The following is a 21,199-nucleotide window of genomic DNA, read 5'->3' on the forward strand; positions in this document are numbered from 1 at the left end:
CCCCTCAAGCCTCAACAAGAGTGTACCATGCTGTATTAACATGGTAATTTTTCTCAAAATATTCCATATCAATGTACATGTAGGGTAGAAGTACAGCCACATGCATAACGTGAACGGGCAGTGGTTTTCCATTTCAAACGATGGTCTTTTTCCAAAATGCAAATTTTTCTGTTTTGTCATAGTGTAGGCCTATGCAGCAAAAACATGAATTGTGTTATGAAGGTATTAAAATCCAACAAATTTTCACTTGTCTGTAAACAACCAAAACAGATTTTCTATTTCATAGATTTTCCAGTAAATGAAAATCCACTGTCTCTGCACATTACATTATAAATAGTGTGTAGGGGGTACCGGTACAAAATTTTAGAACTGTCTACTACATCATGCAGCCTGCCATAAAATATATTTTGATCATTTTCAAAACACAAAAGGGCCTACATTGTAGTTTATAAATAAAAGAAACCAACTCATGTGATAAGTACCTCTTCAGGGTTAGATTATTGGCTTCAGGAGTGCATCCCCATTGGAGCCGAATCTGAGTACCATCCAACCCCCCCCCCCTCCCACCCTCCATGTACATGTATCCCTCATCTTGAGCAAGGGACCGTTTTAAAAATTGGATGAAATAAATGATAAGTTTTCATAAACTTTACAAAGTTGAAATATAACTACATCTACATGAGGCCCAACTATGTAACATGAGACATAGCACTGAGAAAATTACAGGGGTCCTTGTGTCTTGCCCCCTTCAGTGCTAACCTCTGACATTTAATTTGCAAACTCGAGTGTATTCAAATGTCATTGATTGTCAAATGCTGGATTGACTGATTTATTTATTGGACTACATACAGAGGCCCCAAGCATTGCTTCTCAGTACTGTAGTGCACAGTATTACAACATAAAATAATGTAAATATTAAAAGTGCATCTTAAGTTTTGGCAATTTCCCGATGAACAGGTGTAAAGCCGAAACCATTCAAGTTCATTACAAACTTATGTGAACACTGGCATACTAAAATGATTCAATGGTGTGGATGCTATAAAATATTCATGTTTCATGATACTTCCAACATTTCAATAGACATTATCAATAACATTTCATTATTATGGCTTCAACACATATTTGTGAAAAACTACATGTATGCCCTTCTTTCACAACAGTTACAGTTATGAGGTTAAAGTCTATGTTTGTATGACCTGGGTTGTGTGTACATGTAAATAATGTCTCCAGATTAGCTCCTGTGTACACAAAGCATGTTTCATTCAGCACTGTAACCCCAAACAAACTACTAGGTAAAACTACAATAGTATAGCAAGTACATGTATGTTGCACAGCAAATGATTTCATGAAAAACACAGGAGTCTTGAGATTGAGGTTAATTTTCAGTACATGTATATCCTGTTTTCATACATGTACATGTACAGTACATCCAACTTTGCGAAATCATGAAATCTAAGCTGAAAAACGATCACACTTTATAAAGATAACCATCATATACTGTCAAGGTGTAAACAAGTTGACGAACTTTGATGGCATTCTCAGACCAAGTCAATCTCCAGAATACCATTAAGTCTATGAGGACTTGGTAAGGGCTTAACATACCCCACATTATAAAAATTACCCACCCAAACTAGATACATGTACTTTCAGGGTATTAAGTTCTGGAACTACATTGTAACTAAGAGGCCGTTCTCATTACGCTTTCTAAAACTAGTTTACTGGAAACCGATTCAGGAAATCACTTTGGAAGATCGCTTTGCCAGCGTTCCCACTTGATCACACGAAAGTGGTTTTCAAAATCACTTCACGTAAAGCGCTCTTGTTGCTATGGAAACACTCTCAGTGGGGTGACACATTTCGCGCAAAATTCGAAACCGCAGCATAGGCATTCTACACCTGTCGTGTGGAGTAGCGCGCTCAAAATATGCGAAGATCGCTTCCCGAAGAATGGTTGTGTCCTCACTTAACGCTAAAACCAGTTTAACGAGGCAAAGCGATCTTGAAAACTACATCGCGAGGTGGTTTTCCAAACTGGTTTGGAAGATCGCTTCCAAGACCGCTTTGACCGTTCTCACTACACGTTAAACTAGTTTCCACTAAACTAGTTTCCAATATTTAGGAACGTAGTGAGAACAGCCTCTAATAAGCATGCTGGTTGGAATAGCAGATGAGGCTCACCAGCCCCACAGTGCCCGCCCCCAACATATGTAGGCAGTCATGTACAATGTACATTGTACTTTCTGGGTTGGGAGAGTTCTCGTATTTGCTTTCATACTGCCAAAATACTCATGACCTTTAAAAAAATCCTAACAAATTTTCTCATGATTTTAAAATATTATGAGACCATTACAAGTATTTTGCTTTCATGTTGCACACTCATTGTTTTCTGTTCAGGGTATAGAGATCAGGGAAAACTTTCCAATCACACAAAACCTGATATTCTCAAACTGCGAGTCGGTCTGAATACACCAATAGCAATCTTTTAGAACTCAGCATCTGTAACTGAAATTATGACCTTGAATATGCATGATGTTGAATGTATAATGAATCGTAATTTGTAAGCCTTCATAGAATATCCACTTGTAGGACCTTCATGGGTTCACATTAAAGAGCAGATTTCCTGGGCATTACTGTATCAAATCAGGTCTTGATGCAGATGTTGGGTTTAGAAGAAGCAGTGTACCTACCGATTCCAAAGCGAAGGCGAATGGGGTATGTTGGTATGGGCATGTGCTAAGGAGGGAAGATGGGCATGTCTTACGAAGGGCTTTTGAGTTCAAGGCGGATGGCTCTAGAAGAAGGGGAAGGCCAGAAAAGACATGAAATAGGCGAGTGGAGGAAAGTTGGAGGGTTTGGTAGAGGATGGAGGATGCACTGAATCAGGCAAAGTGGAGGAAGGGAATAAAGGGCAATTGCTGTGAGTGTGAGATGAATCAGGCCATCCCCTTTCATGGTGACATAACCAGATTTAAAATTTTGGATTATGTACTACTACTACTACTGTATATAATGACCCAAGTTGATTCAGGATTGTAGTTTTACCTCATACGCGCACTTCCCAACTCCCAATTCAAAGTATAGTTTTTAGCTTTATTGTAAGCCTACATATATGTATACAGGCCTACCGTTTCCTAGTCTGCTGTGCAAACCCTTTATTCGAGCTACTTTAATAGGGTCTGAATGTGCAGCCTACTCATGCCTTGTGTACTGAAGGCCCTCTTGCTCAGCAAGTTTTGTATAAATACATGTGCTAGTCTTTGCATGGAGACACACTTGCTGATCAAAGTTTCAATCAGGGTCTGTGCCTGCAGACTAACCATTTCCTGGGGAGGATTCATTGTCCAGTCACATCATACATGTAGGCCTACAAAAAAAAACATAACCTCTACATACCTTATAAACAGTTGCAAAGAAGCCACGTCCGAGCTCCTCCTTGATATAATCATCCAGGAAGACTACATTCATCAGAGGAGACGTCCTTGAACCATAGACAGAGCTGGTGGAGTCTCCGGAGGATGTACGACTTCTCATCCTCATATCTTGCGGTTGGGCGGATAGCCTCCGGTGAACTTTACCGGGGTGATGGGGTAGGGTGTGGTTGACAAGGGGTGCGGGGGCGTCCTCTGTGCTTTCCCCTTCCTCGTCGTCCCCCTGGATGCAGGGTGCGCTGCAGTTGGACGAGTTGGTGGCAGTTGACGGCATTGCATCCAAGGTCACCAGACGCACGTCTGTTGTCATGGTGACGGATCAATAAATACCCCTACAATCCGGTTACAGGAACTCTATCCAGTAAAGAGAATCTGGACGAGAAATAAAGGAAAAAATAACCAAAATGTTGATATCAAGGTACACGCTACAAGACTGTCTTCATTCCCAGTATCCCACAAAATAAAAAAATGATTACAAAGTCATTAACTCACTATGGGTAATTGCTTCGTGTACATGTACATGCAAATAAGTGTGTAGGCCTACACATGTATGCATACAACTGAGATCCCAAATTATAATTCTTTTTAATACTATTCCCTTTTACTTTTTCCCTGTGCCACTTAAAATATTTGTGTAGTTTTGAAATCAGCAATGTTTCATGGGGTGCATTTAATCGTCACTTATTTTAACCCTAAAAATGATAACTTGAAAGACATTTTTGTAGAACTAGGGTTGCGTCAAATCACAATAGACACGCGGGTTGATCAAACGTAAGGCGATGGTGATGGGAATCATAATTCTATGATGACAGTGTCTCAGCCTATTTCATGCCAAACTGCGCGCTTACATTTTACAAAATAGCCGTACGTGTGTGTTGACTTCTAAGTCCCTAAAATCGTTTGTGGATGGAAAGAATCATTTAAAAGATTTTAGTATGGTTCCCAAATTTTAACATTCATTATACTGAATGTACATATGTTGCTGTGCTCCAACAGTATAAATCAAGTTCAAGTTATTATTTATCTAAAATCAAACCTTGGTTATAATACATGTAAGTAAATAAACACATGTAAACAACATAGACAAATTTGTTTTAAATGTAGAACCTCTTCAGAAGCAATGCTTGTGAGCAGGGTCAATAATGTCAGCTTTCTTTCCAATTAAAATTAGAAATGGCCCTTAAAATGGGTAATTTTTACTAATAATAATAATAATGCTCAATTCTTGTATAACGCATCACACATACATGTAGCATAGCATATCCCTATGCACTTAAAGAAGAAATAGTGAAAGGTAAGAATAAAGTAATCAAGATATTTAGATAATTAGATTGGATCATTAGTTCAAAGTTGGTATTTTATGCATTGAAAAGATATGTTTTGAGGGATCTCCTGAATGTAAGTAAACATATCACTTTGATATCTCAATGAATTAGGTAAAGCATTCCAGAGGACAGCAGAGGCATGAGTAAAAGCACGCTCACTATATGACTTTGTAAAGACAGGGAACAACAAATAATAATGCTTTTGAGCTTGATCTAAGATTTCATAGTTTCAGAAGCCCCCCCCCCCTTCAGATCTCCACTTCCCTACACCCACCTACTCATTAAATTCCCATCTAACCCCCCCCCCCTCCCCCCCCCCCATTGCTCATGTGCTTTTTCTTATTCTTTTGATTCCCGTATTAAAGTGATTGTTTAACATTGGTTTGACTTTTAAAAAATCTGAGCTAGAAGGTCACACTTGTCACCTGTGTCTGTGATATGTTCCAAAAATGAAGCCCCGAAAAAATTGCGTTCGAAAATGATTATTTAGTGCTTCAAAAATTGAAATATAAAGTGACCGGAAACACCATCTTAATTTCATCCCATACACTTATGTGTACTATTTAGGTGTCTATAAGACGCCTATTTACAAAATCGAGGTTTGCCTTGTAGTTTTGGCTTTTCATTCTCAATAATGGTTGTTTTCAGGGTTTATTAGTTGTAATATATGCACTTGTACACATGTTTCATCTTGGTTTGAGAATTTTTAAAATCAGCTGCTCACAAAGTTAAACAATACCTTTAAGTATGTACTGATATCATCATGCAGGCCTTAAAGAGGAAGTTCACCTTGACAATAATGTTATTTAAAAAATAGCAGAAAAAAATAATAAAATTGTTGCCGAAGGTTTGAGAAAAATTCATCAAAGAATTTTAAAAAGTTATTTATAGAATTTTAATTATTTAATTTGTGAAGTCATGCGAGCATGTTTCCTACGTATCATACGGTTTTTAAAAAAATCAATGAAATGTCATTTTCTCAGAGAATTGAGAATGGTTTTTACTGTACCTTCAGTATAACAATAAACAAATCATTTCACACCTGTTCCAACATTAATTACCCAACAAAATGAGTCAAAACAAACCATTAAAACCTTAAATTTATGCATTTTCACATACATGTACAGGGCAGCTGCTTGTTCCTGACATCACAAATCCAATACCCATACTTAAAATTGTAATTTAACTTTCTTAATATATGGTGGATTTTCCTCAAACCTTCACCAATATTTTTTTTTATTTTACAACAAACTTTTCTTTAGGGTGAACTTCCCCTTTAATACAAATGTTCACTGCAGGTATACCGGTACTATTAAAATGAACTGCAGGACACTATTCACAGAATATCTCACTGATCATTATATTCAGTACATGTTTTCTTGGTGTCACACCCACTTTGGACAGCCTGCAGTAGAGATATCTGGATAAGATATCAGTCAGCTGGCGCTAGGCCAGGATCTTCATCACATGGGTGGCAAGGTCACAACTTCTTTTTACTTCCTTTCTCCTCAGATTATTTCCTTTCAATACAGTCTCAATGCAACATTACACTCACATTCAAGTTCAACATACACGTATAAAACAGATAATACACAATAGTACATGTATGCCTTAAAAGTAGATTATTAGGTGGTCTGTCTACGACAGATCACCTCTTGATTTCGTCAGAATTTTCTTTATTTCTTTATTTCTTTATTCATAGTACCTATTTTTTGTCGCCAACTTTTCTCGAAATTGGCTGAATCAATTTTGTTCATTTTTTCGTCATATATAGAATCTATCATAGAGACGGCAAAATAAGCTTTTCAAGGTCATATGGTCATGACAGGCGCGTACGCAGGATTTTTGAAAGGGGGGGGTTTTCGAGCTGATTTTTTTTTTTTAAATCTCCCGCCCAGTCTCTAAAAAGTGATGAGCGGGGGGGGGGTGATGATTTTTTTTTTCAGCGCTGCAAATAAGACAATAACATTTAAGTGGGGATGGGTATGAAATAATGCGGTCATGACCCGCGAGCGAGCAGAAATGTTCTCGTTTTTGCGTTGAAAACATAACCTTTTTGTCAATAGTTTGTTGGTATCATAGTCGATGCTACATGTCCTTCGGTTCGTAGCACTCATGATATGGCCAACCGCGTAGCCAGGATTTCATTTTGGAGGGGGCGGTAAATGCACGCGAAGCGCGCTCCCTAGGGGGTGGGTGCAGGGAGGGGAGTTTCCCCCTCCCGCGCGAAGCGCGAAGCTTTTAGTGTTTCATAAATTAAAATGAAAAGGAGCCGTTTCTCTTGTCTCTAGTACCTCCAATTCGGTTGACTATATTGCGATTTTGAACCTTGTTTTCGAAGTGATTGTAAAAGCACAAAAGAGGTATACAATGGAGGAAATTAAAATGATAATAACTCCGCGCGAAGCGCGGAAGCTAAAGTGATTTATCAGTTTTTCTTGCCATAAAAATGGTCCCGAGAAAAGGGTATTCTCAAAGATATATTGAAACTTTCTTTGGAAAGATCAGATTTGATTACAAACAATTTAGCATCAGTGCATATTTTTAACTCGCAAAACAGAGGAGAAGATTGGTAGAGGAAGATATTCCTCCCCGCGATGAGCAATGAAACTCTGAAATTTCAAAGGGCGGACGTTTCATCAAATGTAGATATCTTTAATACCCAATCGTCTCTAATTCAACTGATTTTCTAAGATTATTGAACTGCATTACAAGGAAAATAATGCGCATAAAGTTGAAACTTCTGTGATTTATTGAAATTATCTATCTATATAATAAAGGATTATTTTTTTTGACTTATCCTGAAGCGCCTCATTTTGAATATAAAGAAACTTAAGTGTCATTCAAAATTTCAAACTGAGGGCGCAAAACAGGACAGGAGATGAATGTATACAGGGAAATGACATGAAGTTTAATACAATTTGATAAAAAAATGTTGTACTTTTTTATTTAATACGACACGAATTCCATACCTTCCTCTTTTTAAATTAGGAACCTGTTTGCCCCCAAATTATGGTTGTTTATAGTAATGAGCTGAAAAGCGGGAGAAGCTGACTTTATGGAGGTGACGGCAGAAACTGATATAAAGATTTTACCCGCTCGGAGCCGACCAGACCAGAAGTTGCGCGATCAATTGAAAAAAAAAGATAACTTCATACATTTACTTCGGCCTAACCTTACTCAAATTCATGCCCTAATGTATACAATTTTAACTTTAACTGGCAAGAAGCACATAGCTGAGGTGGAAAAACAGGGTTAGAGAAAAGGTGGGGGAACAATGGAGAACTTCAATATTGTCATTTAACCGCGCGCAGCGCGGAAGCAAAATTCATATATGAATTTAAAGCAAGAAGAGTGAAGGAGTTTCTCTTTTGAGAAAAAAATAAAGAATAAATAGAAAAAACACAAAGCTACCTTTCTTCCCTTTCCTTCCTTCCCTTTTCCTTTTCTCCTCTCCTTTTTCCCTTCTTTTTTTTCTTTTTGGGGACGTTTGGGGGGGGGGGGGGGCGACCGCCCCCCCGGCTACGCGCCTGGATATGGCCTTGATCAAAACACTAGAAACTTGAGAAATGTCATGAATAATTACGAGCGAGCGGAGCAAGCGAGCCGAAATGTTTGCGTTTTTCCGTCAAAACATACAATTCTTCTCAATAGCTTGTTGGTAATGAATACATATTAGTTGATGATACATGTCCTTCTGCTTGTAACTCTCATGATATGGCCTTGATCAAGAAACTAGAAACTTAAGAAATTTCATAAATAATTACGAGCGAGCGGAGTGAGCGAGCCGAAATTTTCGCGTTTTCCCGTCAAAACATACATTTCTTGTCAATAGTTTGTTAGTAAATCAAGTATTAGTCGATGTTACATGTCCTTCTATTTGTAACACTCACAATATGGCCTTGAACAGGAGACTAGATACTTATGGAATTTCATAAATTATTACGAGATAGCGGAGCGAGCTAACCGACATTTTAGCGTTTTCCGTCATTTTGGTTTTCATATTGGTAAAACATATTTTGTAAGAAAACGTATGTCTTTGTCTTGGTTCACTTGTATTCATAAGTATACATCATGATAATCATGTATGGCCTTGTTAATGGCGATACCGTGATCATGTCGGCGACATGCGGAAATAAAAGATATAATAAAATGGAGCGAGCGAAGCGAGCGGAAATTTTTTCTGTGTTTTTCGTCGGAAACATGAGATTCTGTTCATTATTGCTGACATATACATTATTGGGTAGGGGAACTGTCCGTAACCAGACCAAGGAGTTATCAGGCGCTTGCCCGATAACTCCTTGACCAGACCGACCTCTGGGGAGACAAGCAAAAAAAAAAAAAAAAAAAAAAAAAAAAAAAAAGGAAACGAAACGAAAAGGGGGGGGTTTGAACCCCCGAAACCCCCCCCTTGCGTACGCGCCTGGGTCATGATGACGTCATCTACGCGCCATTTTGTAAAATTCTTCATTTGATCATATCTTCATTATCAATTGTCAAAAATTAACAATATTTACATGACATTAACTTCATGTCAAGGGTCAAATGTCAATGTCATCAAATGTCATGTAGAGGTCATGACGCGCGCGTACGCGCGCGTCAAAGTTACAAAAATCGTCCAAATGACCTATAAAATTTTTTGGGTACGTTTCAGGTCATTTTAAGCATTTCAAAAATTTGCGCGCGCGCACATATGCGCGCGCGTTACACCTTAACGCAACGCAGAAAAACCGTTTCTTTTAATATCATTGCATTGCTAATAAAATTCTGAGCAATTTGATACCTTGATCAACCTTCTACAACCATTAATAACGAAATTAACACCCGTTAAACTTTGCAGCACGTGTGCGCGCGAGCTCTCACTATAGGCCATATATGGGCAAAAACATGCCTATTGCAAATTCACTGTAGCTCTTTAAATAGTCCATTGACCCCCAATTTTTTTTTCATATATCGATAGATTATGAGTTGTAGATTTGATTTCATGTCACCATTGTCCCTAAATTATCTCGTGACGTCATCAAATAGGCGCCCAAACTAAAAATTTCATTTATTCAAAAATGACGTCATCAAATTTATGCAAATTTGGCTGTAACTTCTCGAATATAAATCATTTTTCGCCCGGATTTCGATATGTTGTAGTTTAGAAGGTACTCTTTCTCCTCAGTTAACATGAATATTCGTTTTGAGGAACGCATCATTGCGTAAAACAGCGATGAAAACAGGCATGTCATTTTTCCTCATTTTGCGTGTAATCTCTATGGGACATGACTTTTTCCCAAAACTAGATTCGACATTCCTCTATTTCGTGAGCCATATCTCCATTTTTTCTTGTCAGCTTTCCTTGAGCTTTAAACATGTTGTAGCTGAGATTCTGGGCTATCGGAAGTGTGCCCTTCATTTTTGGATCAGATGCCGGGATCATGCCCGTATTTCACTTGCAAAATTGGAATTGTAATTTTCAAAATTGCTTACGTGTAATCTCTATGGGGAATATCGTGGCTCAATGGATAACGCATTTGACTTGCTTTCTCGAGGGCGGAGGTTCGATTCCTGGGGTAGAAAAGATGATTTTTTTTTTCATTTTTTTTTCTTTTTGCCACCTCTTACATGATCCTTTATGATAATTAAAAGGTATGAAAGTTAAAATTTAGCAAGATAAAACAGATTATAATTGTTTTTTTTCATATCACATGTATTTTGTGTGTAATCTCTATGGGACATGACTTTTTCTCAAAACTAGATTCGACATTCCTCTATTTCGTGAGCCATATCTCCATTTCTTCTTGTCAGTTTTGCCGGAGCTTTTAATATGTTATAGCTGAGATTCTGGGCTTTCGGTACTGTGCCCTTCACTTTTTGATCAGATGCCGGGATCATGCCCGTTTTTCACTTGCAATATTGGAATTGTAATTCTCAAAATTGCTTACGTGTAAAGTCTATGGGAAACATTAATAATCACATTGAGCAATGGTCAAAATTTATTCTTAGGATGTCTAGAATCAAGATTATCAATCATATCTAAATTAATCATTTTATACACTAGCCGACTCTGAATGAAAAATCATGACAGACCACCTAATTCGTCCGCATGACGAATTAAATTCTAGTTATTTTTATTATACAAAGTACACATGCACAATGGTATTTATATGAGGCATTGCAAGAAGTTTAAGTTCCAATTCAAGTGTAAGTCAAAATGTTATCAAAGTGACATACCCTCTGATTTAATTACAAGAGTGGTTGAAACACTTGCAAATTTTGCAACTCCACTTGACGCATCTTCCCATTAATTACACTTGATTTGGGATGCATGATTTGCTATTAAAATTGAATATAAAAAGTTTTTTGCAATTGCAACCCACCATTAGACCAGGGAAAGTGGGATTGACTAGACTGATAAGACAGGCAACACAAAACTTTCATGTGTTCATGAACCTGTTGTTCCATAACATGTGTTTAAAATGATATCATTTCTTAAAGGGATTACCACCAATAAATACTCAAAGGAAACACCTGGGAACTGTTTCACGATCAAGAAGATACACATGGCTTTTATGAACAGGTTTATGCATGACTTGTGACCTGTTCTTGGGTGCCAAATCAAACGCTGAAACAGGTAGATTCCTGTCAGCTTAAGTAAAAATCCAATCTAGATTAAATTCTTTTTTTTTGTTATTTAACAAGCTTCTGCATGAAGTATCTTATAAAATTTTTCAAAAGTTGATTATGACTTGGAAAGTGAGAGTAAATGAACTCCCAGAAGGCTCACAATTTAAAAAATAAATAAATTGGGGTACATTTAAGAACATCACCAGTCAAGCATACATGTAAACTAAGGTCATGAGTAACTTATGAACACCTTTAAAGGGGAATGAAACCTTTGGAACAAATAGGCTTCTGTAGAAAAATAAAAATCAAAGAATAAAGAAAGTTTGAGAAAAATCGGACAATAAATGAGAAAGTTATGAGCATTTAAATATTGCAATCACTAATGCTATGGAGATCCTCCCATTGGCAATGCGACAAGGATGTGTGATGTCACTGATGAACAACTTTCCTTTTGGTGGACTATAAAATACCCTCAAAATGTCTCTTTTTGCTTTTTCTTATGATGATACAAACTCTTTATCCATGATGTATTTTTAAAAAAATATGTATTACATGCCCTCATGTAGAAAGAACACATGATCTCTGGATAGATGTGATAAAAGAGGCAATTCAAGTGAAATATATACTAAAGTAATGGGGAGAGTTGTTCATCAGTGACATCACACATCCTTGTCGCATTGCCAATGGGAGGATCTCCATAGCATTAGTGATTGCAATATTTAAATGCTCATAACTTTCTCATTTATTGTCCAATTTTTCTCAAACTTTTGTTGATGTCTTTCTTTGATTTTTCTGTTTTCACACAAGCTATCTTGTTCCAATGGTTTCATTCTCCTTTAATGACACACTACTCTTGACAACTTTCAAGTTCAAACTACTACATGTATAGATATGCTTCTTTAACTCTTTGCCCGCCACGTACACTATCCCCCCTGCGCCACATTAATTTTGGGGTGCCTTATGCACTGTGTGCGATCTGTGACTTGAGTCATCGTTGGCAGTCCGCTGTTTGTTCCGCGAGTCGTCCGTGGCGGGCAAAGAGTTAAAGGTCAATTTTTCTCATTGGGGGATATTACGGCCAATTGCTAAATTTCTTAGGCCATTTCTTCAGGGAATAATTTTCATGGTATCGCATCACATTTTGCTCCATATTTTTTTATGACTGTAAACCCAAATATTTTTTGGACAACAATTTTTGTTGTAGGATTGTACAGAACAGAGTTGGAATTTTTTCTCTCTCAACAAGAAATGCAAATAAAATTTGGGAAGTAATATATTTCCTGTTTTTTTTAATTTGAAGGACTACTTTTTGGTACACAAGCAATTATGAATTATGCAGTAATGGTTTTCTAAATATTAATGAATTTTGTTAGCAGCAGATCTTGGAGTGCATGCCATTTGGAGAAGTATAGGGGGTATTTTGTGCTGTGATAAGGGCGATTTTGCCCCTTGCCCTTCATGTATGTATTTCCAATAAAACTGATATATGCCTTAGTCATTATCAGAATATCAAAACAGCATGCCTTCCTAATCTTTCATTTGATGAATCATCAAGATTCGCACTTCAAACTTAAATCAAAGACAAGGAAAAAAGATCCCAGTGAGTCGTCAGGAAAGCAATATTTCAAAGAGAAAATACAATTTCTACAAAGTTAATTTGCTGCCCATTCTAACTATTACACTGTACCTCTATGGTAAAAATGATCCAAGTATGACAGTGTTTTACACATCTGAAAGTGGACTGAGACCATCTCCAGAAGCAACTTGAGGTCTGTACCTGTTGATGTGTATCAACTCTTTTCAAACGCTTTACATCTCCATGTGGTTCCAGGCCGGCCTCAGTCCAAAAAGTAACACCAAAGTGAACTTGATGCCAACGATAATAAAGTGGAAGCCGGAAATGACACGATACCCACAACAGGGGCTAACCATTTTATGTAATAGGGTGGAGGTCATGAAAAAAATCTCAATAAAATTGTTTACACATTAAGAATTGAACTGGTTTATTAACTCGGATCCTCACACATATGCATGCGATGTTTTGAAATCGACAGCGAAATATTAATATGTGTGAGGAACTTAATGTTGCCTTGGCTCTAAAGACTAAATCACCAATTTTGAGGCTAACCGGAGGATGGATATGGAGTGTGAAATTAGGATGAAAAGTAAGAAATTAAGCTTCTTATTCTTGATCTTGTTAATCATGTTGAGCTAGTCTTGATGTAGGTAAATACATGTATGCATTTTTCCTACCTTTGCCACTTTATCAGATCAAGTTTTGGGGCTCGATAGTATTGTTTACTATGATGGGGTGTCCAAACAAATATTAAAATTTATTTCGTGATCATAAATAATTTATATATATTAATATGAATTATTTATGATCACAAAATAAATTTTAATATTTGTTAAATAAGATTTTTTATCTCTAAATTGTTCGTTAAGACGGCATTGCTTTCCGGAAGTACGTCATACATAAGCGGTTCAAGGGTCGACGCTATTGTATTTCCGTTGTTTACATGTGGAACGAGGGGTCTACGCGGCATCAGTTAGGTAAGAAATCTTCATTTTTTTACATTTTGTAAAGTAATATTTAAAAACTTCCTACGCATTAGGCGTAGGAAGGTGTAAGAATTAATAAAATTAACAAACTTTTAGTGACTTCGGTTTAAAAAGATGGATTTTTTGGGGGAATCCATCTTTGTTTTGGTCCTTCGCTGAAGACACTATGGAGAGAGTGTCAAGACGTCAATGATGAAGAAATATACTACATATCTAAAAAAATCATCATCATTGCGTCCTCAAGACTACTTAATTTATACAAAACCAATTCAAGAAATAGTTACCATATCGACGGCAAGATCATAAATTAAAAAATCATGGACAGAAATGTAAAGTAGGTCAAGTGGGTTTCGCCGGTATCGCGATCTCAAAATTCTATTCCGATCGGCGAATGCGGGCTGTGCTGGAAAACCGTTCAGAAAAAGTGCAACCTAACTTTGCGCATCAAAGCTTTTGTGGACTTGACCTTTAAACAATAACTCAAGCTCAAAAAGTAAAATATTTATATCAGATTGATGGCAAAATGCTAAAGAATCGGTTAGTACCACATTTAAATCACATTTTTGATGATTTCTGCTTGGAAAATGGTGATATCGTGATGCATGTTGAGAATATCAGTTTTCTTCAAAACGGGCGCTGGCGGTGACAAATTTGCCGATTTTTTGCCAATATTTTTATGAATACTGAACTCATCTTAAAGAAACTTACACCAAAAGGTAATTTTAGGTCGCTTTTCATGTTTATGATGTCAGATTTTAAGGATATTGGCTAGTTTTTGAAAAAAATGACCGTCCACGAAGTATGGACACGCGCAAAGTTTGGACTCACTGCCATATACTAACCTCGCAATACATGTGAGTGGCTCGGTTTGAGAGTTGAGGTAACAAGTCATGACATTAGCAGAGATGCCAAGTTCAAAGACCAGCTATGCGTGAGATTTTCTGTGAATCTGAGTGAGATCACACACATTGTGTACAATGTATATGCGGAAAGGCTGTGATAGTTCAGTTGCGTGAGACAGAAATTTGAGGGGATGAAAAAGAGTCCAAAATGCTTGAGTCTCACGCATAGAATGCGTGAGACATGGTACTGGTAGCTGGTAGGCTAGCTCTGCATTTATTTTAGAGTAGACTCCTATATTTTCTCAATTTTTAGATGTATGTTCTTGAAACTAATCATTCTGGCTGGCGGTGGTAAAACTTAGTTTTTACACACTAACGCTCCAATCAATGAATGCAGGTATATCTCACGTATTCAGGTTCGTGTCTGGAATATTTCACAAATTTCGTGGAGGCGCGGCTAGCTCCAGCGGCCAGCCTAGTCTCAGTCACCCGTCAGATCCCGGGCGGGATCCGGGAGCAGAGTCAGAGAGAAACATGGCCGTTTCTTTTCGCTGTCTCACCAGTGCTCACTAGAGAAAAATACTAAATTTTCTAAAACTTACCAACAGTTTAAGACTCAGACATCGCCAGCAGATTCGCCTGTATAACCAGTATGAGTTCCAAGTGATGAAAACGCATATATATAAAACGTTAATCAGCTAAACAATCGACAGCCGAGCACAGGCCACAGCTCACAAGCCGAGCATCAATGTTGTTGTTGATAAAAAATATTGATGATCGATGATGATCTTAATCTTGCAGCGGCAATTGACAGGAGAGGGCGACAATCACTTTTTCTTTTTAGATACATTAAAAGGTCAAAACAGATTGAATATGAAAAGGCAAAAAGAAAGGATAAGTTGACTTTACACCATACAAAATGGGAAATTTTTTCCCAATTGCCGTTTTGAGTCACATTGTACACTCATGTGTTTATTTTTTTTTTCTTCTCTCTCTTTTTTTCTCTTTTTTTTTGTCTCGCCCACCAGAGGTGAAGGGGAGACTTAGGGATCCCAATGTCCTCCGTCGTACGTTACAAACTTGTAATGACACATAACTCCATAACCGTAAGTCGCTTTTCAACCAAACTTGGATGGTAGATGGACTTGGGGGACCTGCATGTTATGCTGCAGTCTGAGGTCACATAGTAAGGTCAAAGGTCATTTTCAGGTCAACGTTATAGTTTACATGCAAGACTCTTATGACACCTAACTCCACAACTGTAAGTCGCTTTTCAACCAAACTTGGATGGTAGATGGACCTGGGGACCTGCATGTTATGCTGCAGTCTGAGGGGACGTGCATGCTATGTTTTGCAGTCAGAGGTCACATGGTAAGGTTAAAGGTCATTTTCAGGTCAACATTAGAGTTTACGTGCTAGGCTCTTATGACAAGTGTTATTCCAACCCAGTCATTTCACAATGAAGCTTCGATATAATTCTCTTGCCCGCCCTCGCAAAGCACGATATTTCTGGTTATTTTTATAAGTGGGCGAGACACAAAATTGTTTTTGCCTTGTTTTCTTTAAACTCTTTCTCCCACTGATCCTTACCCATCAATTTAAAAAGATAAAGAAAATGGGTTTTAGTTTGGCTGCTTCCCCTTCACATTCACTGTTTTCTGTTGTGTTTTGTTGTTTTGTTTTTGTGTGTTTGGTTGTTGTTTTTTTTGTGTGTGTGTTGATGTTTTTGTGTGCTTAATATATAATTTCTTTATTCAGATCGTGGTACATTTTTTAAGTATAAACGTAGAGACCTATTCTTTTTTGTAATTTATTATAAAAAACAGAGAATTTTTTTTCCTTTTTTTATCATGGGACAACTTATTTACATCTTTATTAAGCAAAGTATTATACATATCAATTTCATTATTTGCTCAGAATTTTAAAAAGTCTTTATGTTTGTTTGTTTGTTCTTTTTAAGTATACAATACCACATTATTATACAGAAAATACATGTGAAAATAATGGATTTCTTTGCATTATGGGTTGTGATAATCTTTGTTTAAAAAATGATCATCATAATGTATATTTCATTTCTCATATTGCGACATGTATTTCACTTTACTTTGTATATTTTATTTATTACTTTTGTATGCATAAATGTGATGTTATCTGAATAAAGGCTAAAAAGCATTAAAAAAAAACAATGGAGGTACCGTGGCCGAATAGGCTCCTGGCTATTCATGGAAAGTCCGTATCCTCGGCAGTGGCACCGATGCCCGTGAGCAAGGCATTTAATCTACAATGTTCTAGTGAATATCAATGTGTAATTAATATTAATGAATAAAGCATTTAATTTTCTTTAAAATGATACCCTGATTATGGTTCACATGGTGCCTTAAAATGTGGGGCAAGGTCAAAATTCAAAAGTTGCAAAATCACACAATATCGAAAATCACTGTTCTTTTATCGGTGGTGAAGAGTGAATTTCTCAGCGGTTTCTTTTAATTATTCCCATGCACCTTAACATCAACATTAACATGGAATCAAACACACTTCTGCACAAGCAAACAAATAACGAACAAACATGAATGGGCAAACCACGACTCAAACCAAGTTATCTCACAGAACCATCACTACTAACAGAAGCAGGGGCTTGATTTGAATGGATTTTCATCTGTATTGACACAGACAAAAGAATCATGTTCTGCATTGACGATTCATGACTATTTCTGCTCGTTTTGCAGCTTTTCGGTTCAGACCTCATCCAACACTTTTGAATCCTGCTCCGTGATAGCATGATCTTAACAAGCATTGTATCATTTGAAAGAAAATTAAATGATCTTTTCAATGATGTAAAATATGCATTGTGTAAAGTTGAGAGTTTGGAGAAATAAATGGCCAAACACAGATTTCCAAACTTTTTTGAGGGGTTTATATTGCTTTGCAAAATTGGTGGACACCCTATAGAGATTGAACATAACACCAAAGAGTATGTTCTAATAACACCTATGGGTGTAAAACTAACACCACCAATTTAACACCGGTGTAAAATAATTGGTGTGGTCCTCTATGTACACCGGTTAACACCACAGTTTTTGCTGTGTATTGGCCTACATTTGGTTTTAAACCATGACCCGGTGGTGCATAGTTCATTTCTACACGATTAAAATTTGGCCTACTGGGCTTCTTTTTTTTTTACGGCGACATTTTTCACGACGATCACTGTCCGATGTTTAAAAAGCAAGCACAAACAAAACAAATTTGATGATTCCAGGTATATGGCATGGAAATTCGGGGAAATGGGATTTACTTTTGAGAATTTTTCAATTGAGTTGTGGAAACCCTGCATCTGATCTCTAAAACTGATCGCATCAAATATATTAAACCTTTACAATATTACAGACCTTGTCAAAAAGTATAATCGGAACGAGAATTCATTTTCAAGAAATGAACCAGGCAGGGTGGGGATAGGGGGGGGTATTTCATAAAGCTGTTCGTAAGTTACGAATGACTTTACGCACGACTGGTGATCATTGTGGTAAATAACAATAAGTTTTGATATACATGTACATGTAGAATACTGCAATTACGTTTTTATTCATTTGCTTTGCTATATTGTACTTGATGAACTTTTGTAAATTGACCCTTTCATCATGTGCTGCTGATCAACTTTATGTGCATAAACAGTCAAACCTGCATTAGCGGCTACCTGTCTATAGTGTCCACCTGCCTATAGTGACCACTAAAACCGATTCCCATGGAGGCAGATTGTGTGTATAATATAGCAGCCACCTGTCTATAAAGGCCATATTTTGTGTTTCCCTTTGGATGGTCACTATAGACAGGTTTCACTTTATACCAATAAATGAATAAATAATACATCCCTATGTCATTCATTTGGGACAAAAGAACATGTTCCAGTCGTTCGTAAAGTATCAGAGGGGAAACAATGAGAATCTTAAGTTGACAGCACACTTTTTTCTCAATTGAACTTTAGGAGTTTTACAGGGCCCAGGCGCCGCAGAACCGGTGGGCGGGGGCTGGGAGCTTTAGCCCCCTACTTTTTTTTCGAAAACCATGAATTTAGGCCTACAAAAACGTACAAATGACCATCTGAATGTGATTTTTTTTGGCATGTTCAGCCCCCACCGCCCCCCTCCTTCTCCTACTTTCAAAACCTTTCCGCGACCTCTGCGGCCCAACTATAAAGCTAGGCATACATTCTCTCTCTTTGGCTCCCTCTTTACTTTTTTTTTCCTTTTTTGTACTACCTGAAAAGATCATTGGTGATGAGAAAATGATTAACAAAATCGTATACTTGCAGTTTGTTTTCTAATAAATTACAAAAGTTGTGGCGATATTTAATTAATTGAAACACGCGATTGTATCTTTTTTTTTAATCATCAGTAAGTACACGACCACAGCCAAAGTGGCTAAGTTAATCAGCCCCTATCAGCCATCTCTGACACTCTCTTACAAAGGGCAAGGATGGTAACCCAAAATTTGATCAACTGACCCCACTGAACTATACCACGACAGTGGCTGACTCCCCCCCCCAAAAAAAGTGAAACCATCTTTCAAATTCTTAATCTTTTCACACTATAAAGGCACTATAGGCCTTTTCAGCCTATCATTATATGCCTATATTCCGATATTTTTGTGTGTCTTGAGCGATTTGCACGAAATAATTATGACAAATATAATGTGCATAGGGGAAGGCGGGGTAAGTTGAGCATAGGGGCAAGTTGAGCCACCAGCCCCAGGCCAATAATGAATGAGTCAGACATTGTGGTGGTGTCATGTATTGATGACCCATAGCATAACACCTAACCCCACCACATTGTTTTCCACTTTGAAACAAAAAGTAGTTTTTTAGAGGGAAAAGTATGAATTTCAGCCAAAAAAAGTAAAAAAGAGTGTGAAATAGATAAGTGCTTTATGATAACAACATTGTTAGTCCAGGTATGGATCTTCATTCTTGTTATAGTCTTTTATATGATGGATGCATAATAAATGTGTGGATACAAAATTATTGCACTAAGTTCGGACTGGGGTAAGTTGAGCCAAACAGCATGGGGCAAGTTGAGCCATGGTAATTCTTATGGTAATATATCTTAAAAAACAAACAAACCATAAAAATTGATTGAAATGCAGGCTGAAAGGAGCAAATTTACATGACTGCTCTTTTCCTTTTAAAGGACGTTAGTATTTATAGAGAATTAGCAAGTGAAAAGACTTTAAACAAAAAATTGACATGCTGGTTCTCCCCCATACATTTTGTACGTAGTTTTTGTGGCTCAACTTACCCCAGACGGTGGCACAACTTACCCCATATATGGGGCAAGTTGAGCTATTTGACATCGGTTTTTTCAAAGGTCACGATGACTTTCAGTGTGGGGGTAGAAAGTTATCTATAGGTGAAAAAGATTTCCCAAGAATCAAATTTAAAGGCAAGGTACTTAATTCTACAATAGTACTAGTCATATCAATTCTAACATGCAAAATGCAAAAAGTGTCACAACTTACCCCGCCTTCCCCTATAGTAGTCTTCATATACTTTAGTATCCAAAAGAAAAAGAAAAAAAAAAACAGGCAAGCACAATTATTTTTGTCAGGGGATCAGATCATATTTTTTTTACATGATCCTTGATATGGGAGCATTAATTAAGATTTATGTTTGGTTGATGTAATATACCTTGTAAAACTGGGGTGTTAGTTTTAGCTGTATCCCTATCTGAGGTTTTAAAACATTGAACATTACTCCTCCTTTTTGTCTCCCTTTTCTCTCTCTCTCTCTCTCTCTGTGAAATATCATTTTTTTATTCAGAATGTTATGATAACACCATGGATCTAACACTGGTGTATAATGTTTAAGGTATGTTATTGTGTTATGTTAAAGCACCGTTTCTGCAGTGCGCTCGATTGCCTATATTACAGCCTATACAGCCACACACAATTAAAAATACTAAAAGTTGAAACTGAGTTTTTATTTTTTGATATGCATGTCATATCGACAGAGTATGAAATTTTAATAAGAGAGTCATTTTTACATTATATACAAATATATACAGCGTAGTGTATTATTTCTTATTTGTTAATTAACAATTTAATTTATATTAAACCATGCATGATTATCGTCAATAATAATTGAGATCAACGAACGCAGAGAGCGTGAACACTTTGCAGTGTTGCTGCAATTTGTAAAAAGGAAAAGTCCACCCCAACAAAAAGTTGATTTGAATAAAAAAAGAAAAATCCAACAAGCATAACACTGAAAATTTCATCAAAATCGGATGTAAAATAAGAAAGTTATGACATCTTAATGTTTCGCTTCATTTCACAAAACAGTTACAGTATATGCACATCCTGGCTGGTATGCAAATGAGGAGACTATGATGTAATCCACTCACTATTTCCTTTATATTTTATTATATGAAATATTCTAACT

General features: G+C 37.0%; 1 protein-coding gene across 1 annotated transcript in view; it reads right to left on the reverse strand.

Annotated features, from left to right (window-relative positions):
- LOC121423459 (dual specificity testis-specific protein kinase 2-like) overlaps positions 1–15,503 on the reverse strand; it is a 77,052-nt gene extending 61,549 nt beyond the window's left edge. Inside the window, exons 1-2 of the mRNA XM_041618800.1 lie at positions 15,372–15,503; positions 3,394–3,800 (exon numbers count right to left, since the gene is read on the reverse strand). Of these exons, the coding sequence (XP_041474734.1) occupies positions 3,394–3,738 (345 nt within the window). The 5' untranslated portion in view covers positions 3,739–3,800; positions 15,372–15,503. The remainder of the gene's footprint in view (positions 1–3,393; positions 3,801–15,371) is intronic.
- Positions 15,504–21,199: the final 5,696 nt, after the last annotated feature.

Source organism: Lytechinus variegatus, chromosome 11, assembly GCF_018143015.1.
Source record: "Lytechinus variegatus isolate NC3 chromosome 11, Lvar_3.0, whole genome shotgun sequence".
Classification (NCBI taxonomy): Eukaryota; Metazoa; Echinodermata; class Echinoidea; order Temnopleuroida; family Toxopneustidae; genus Lytechinus; species Lytechinus variegatus.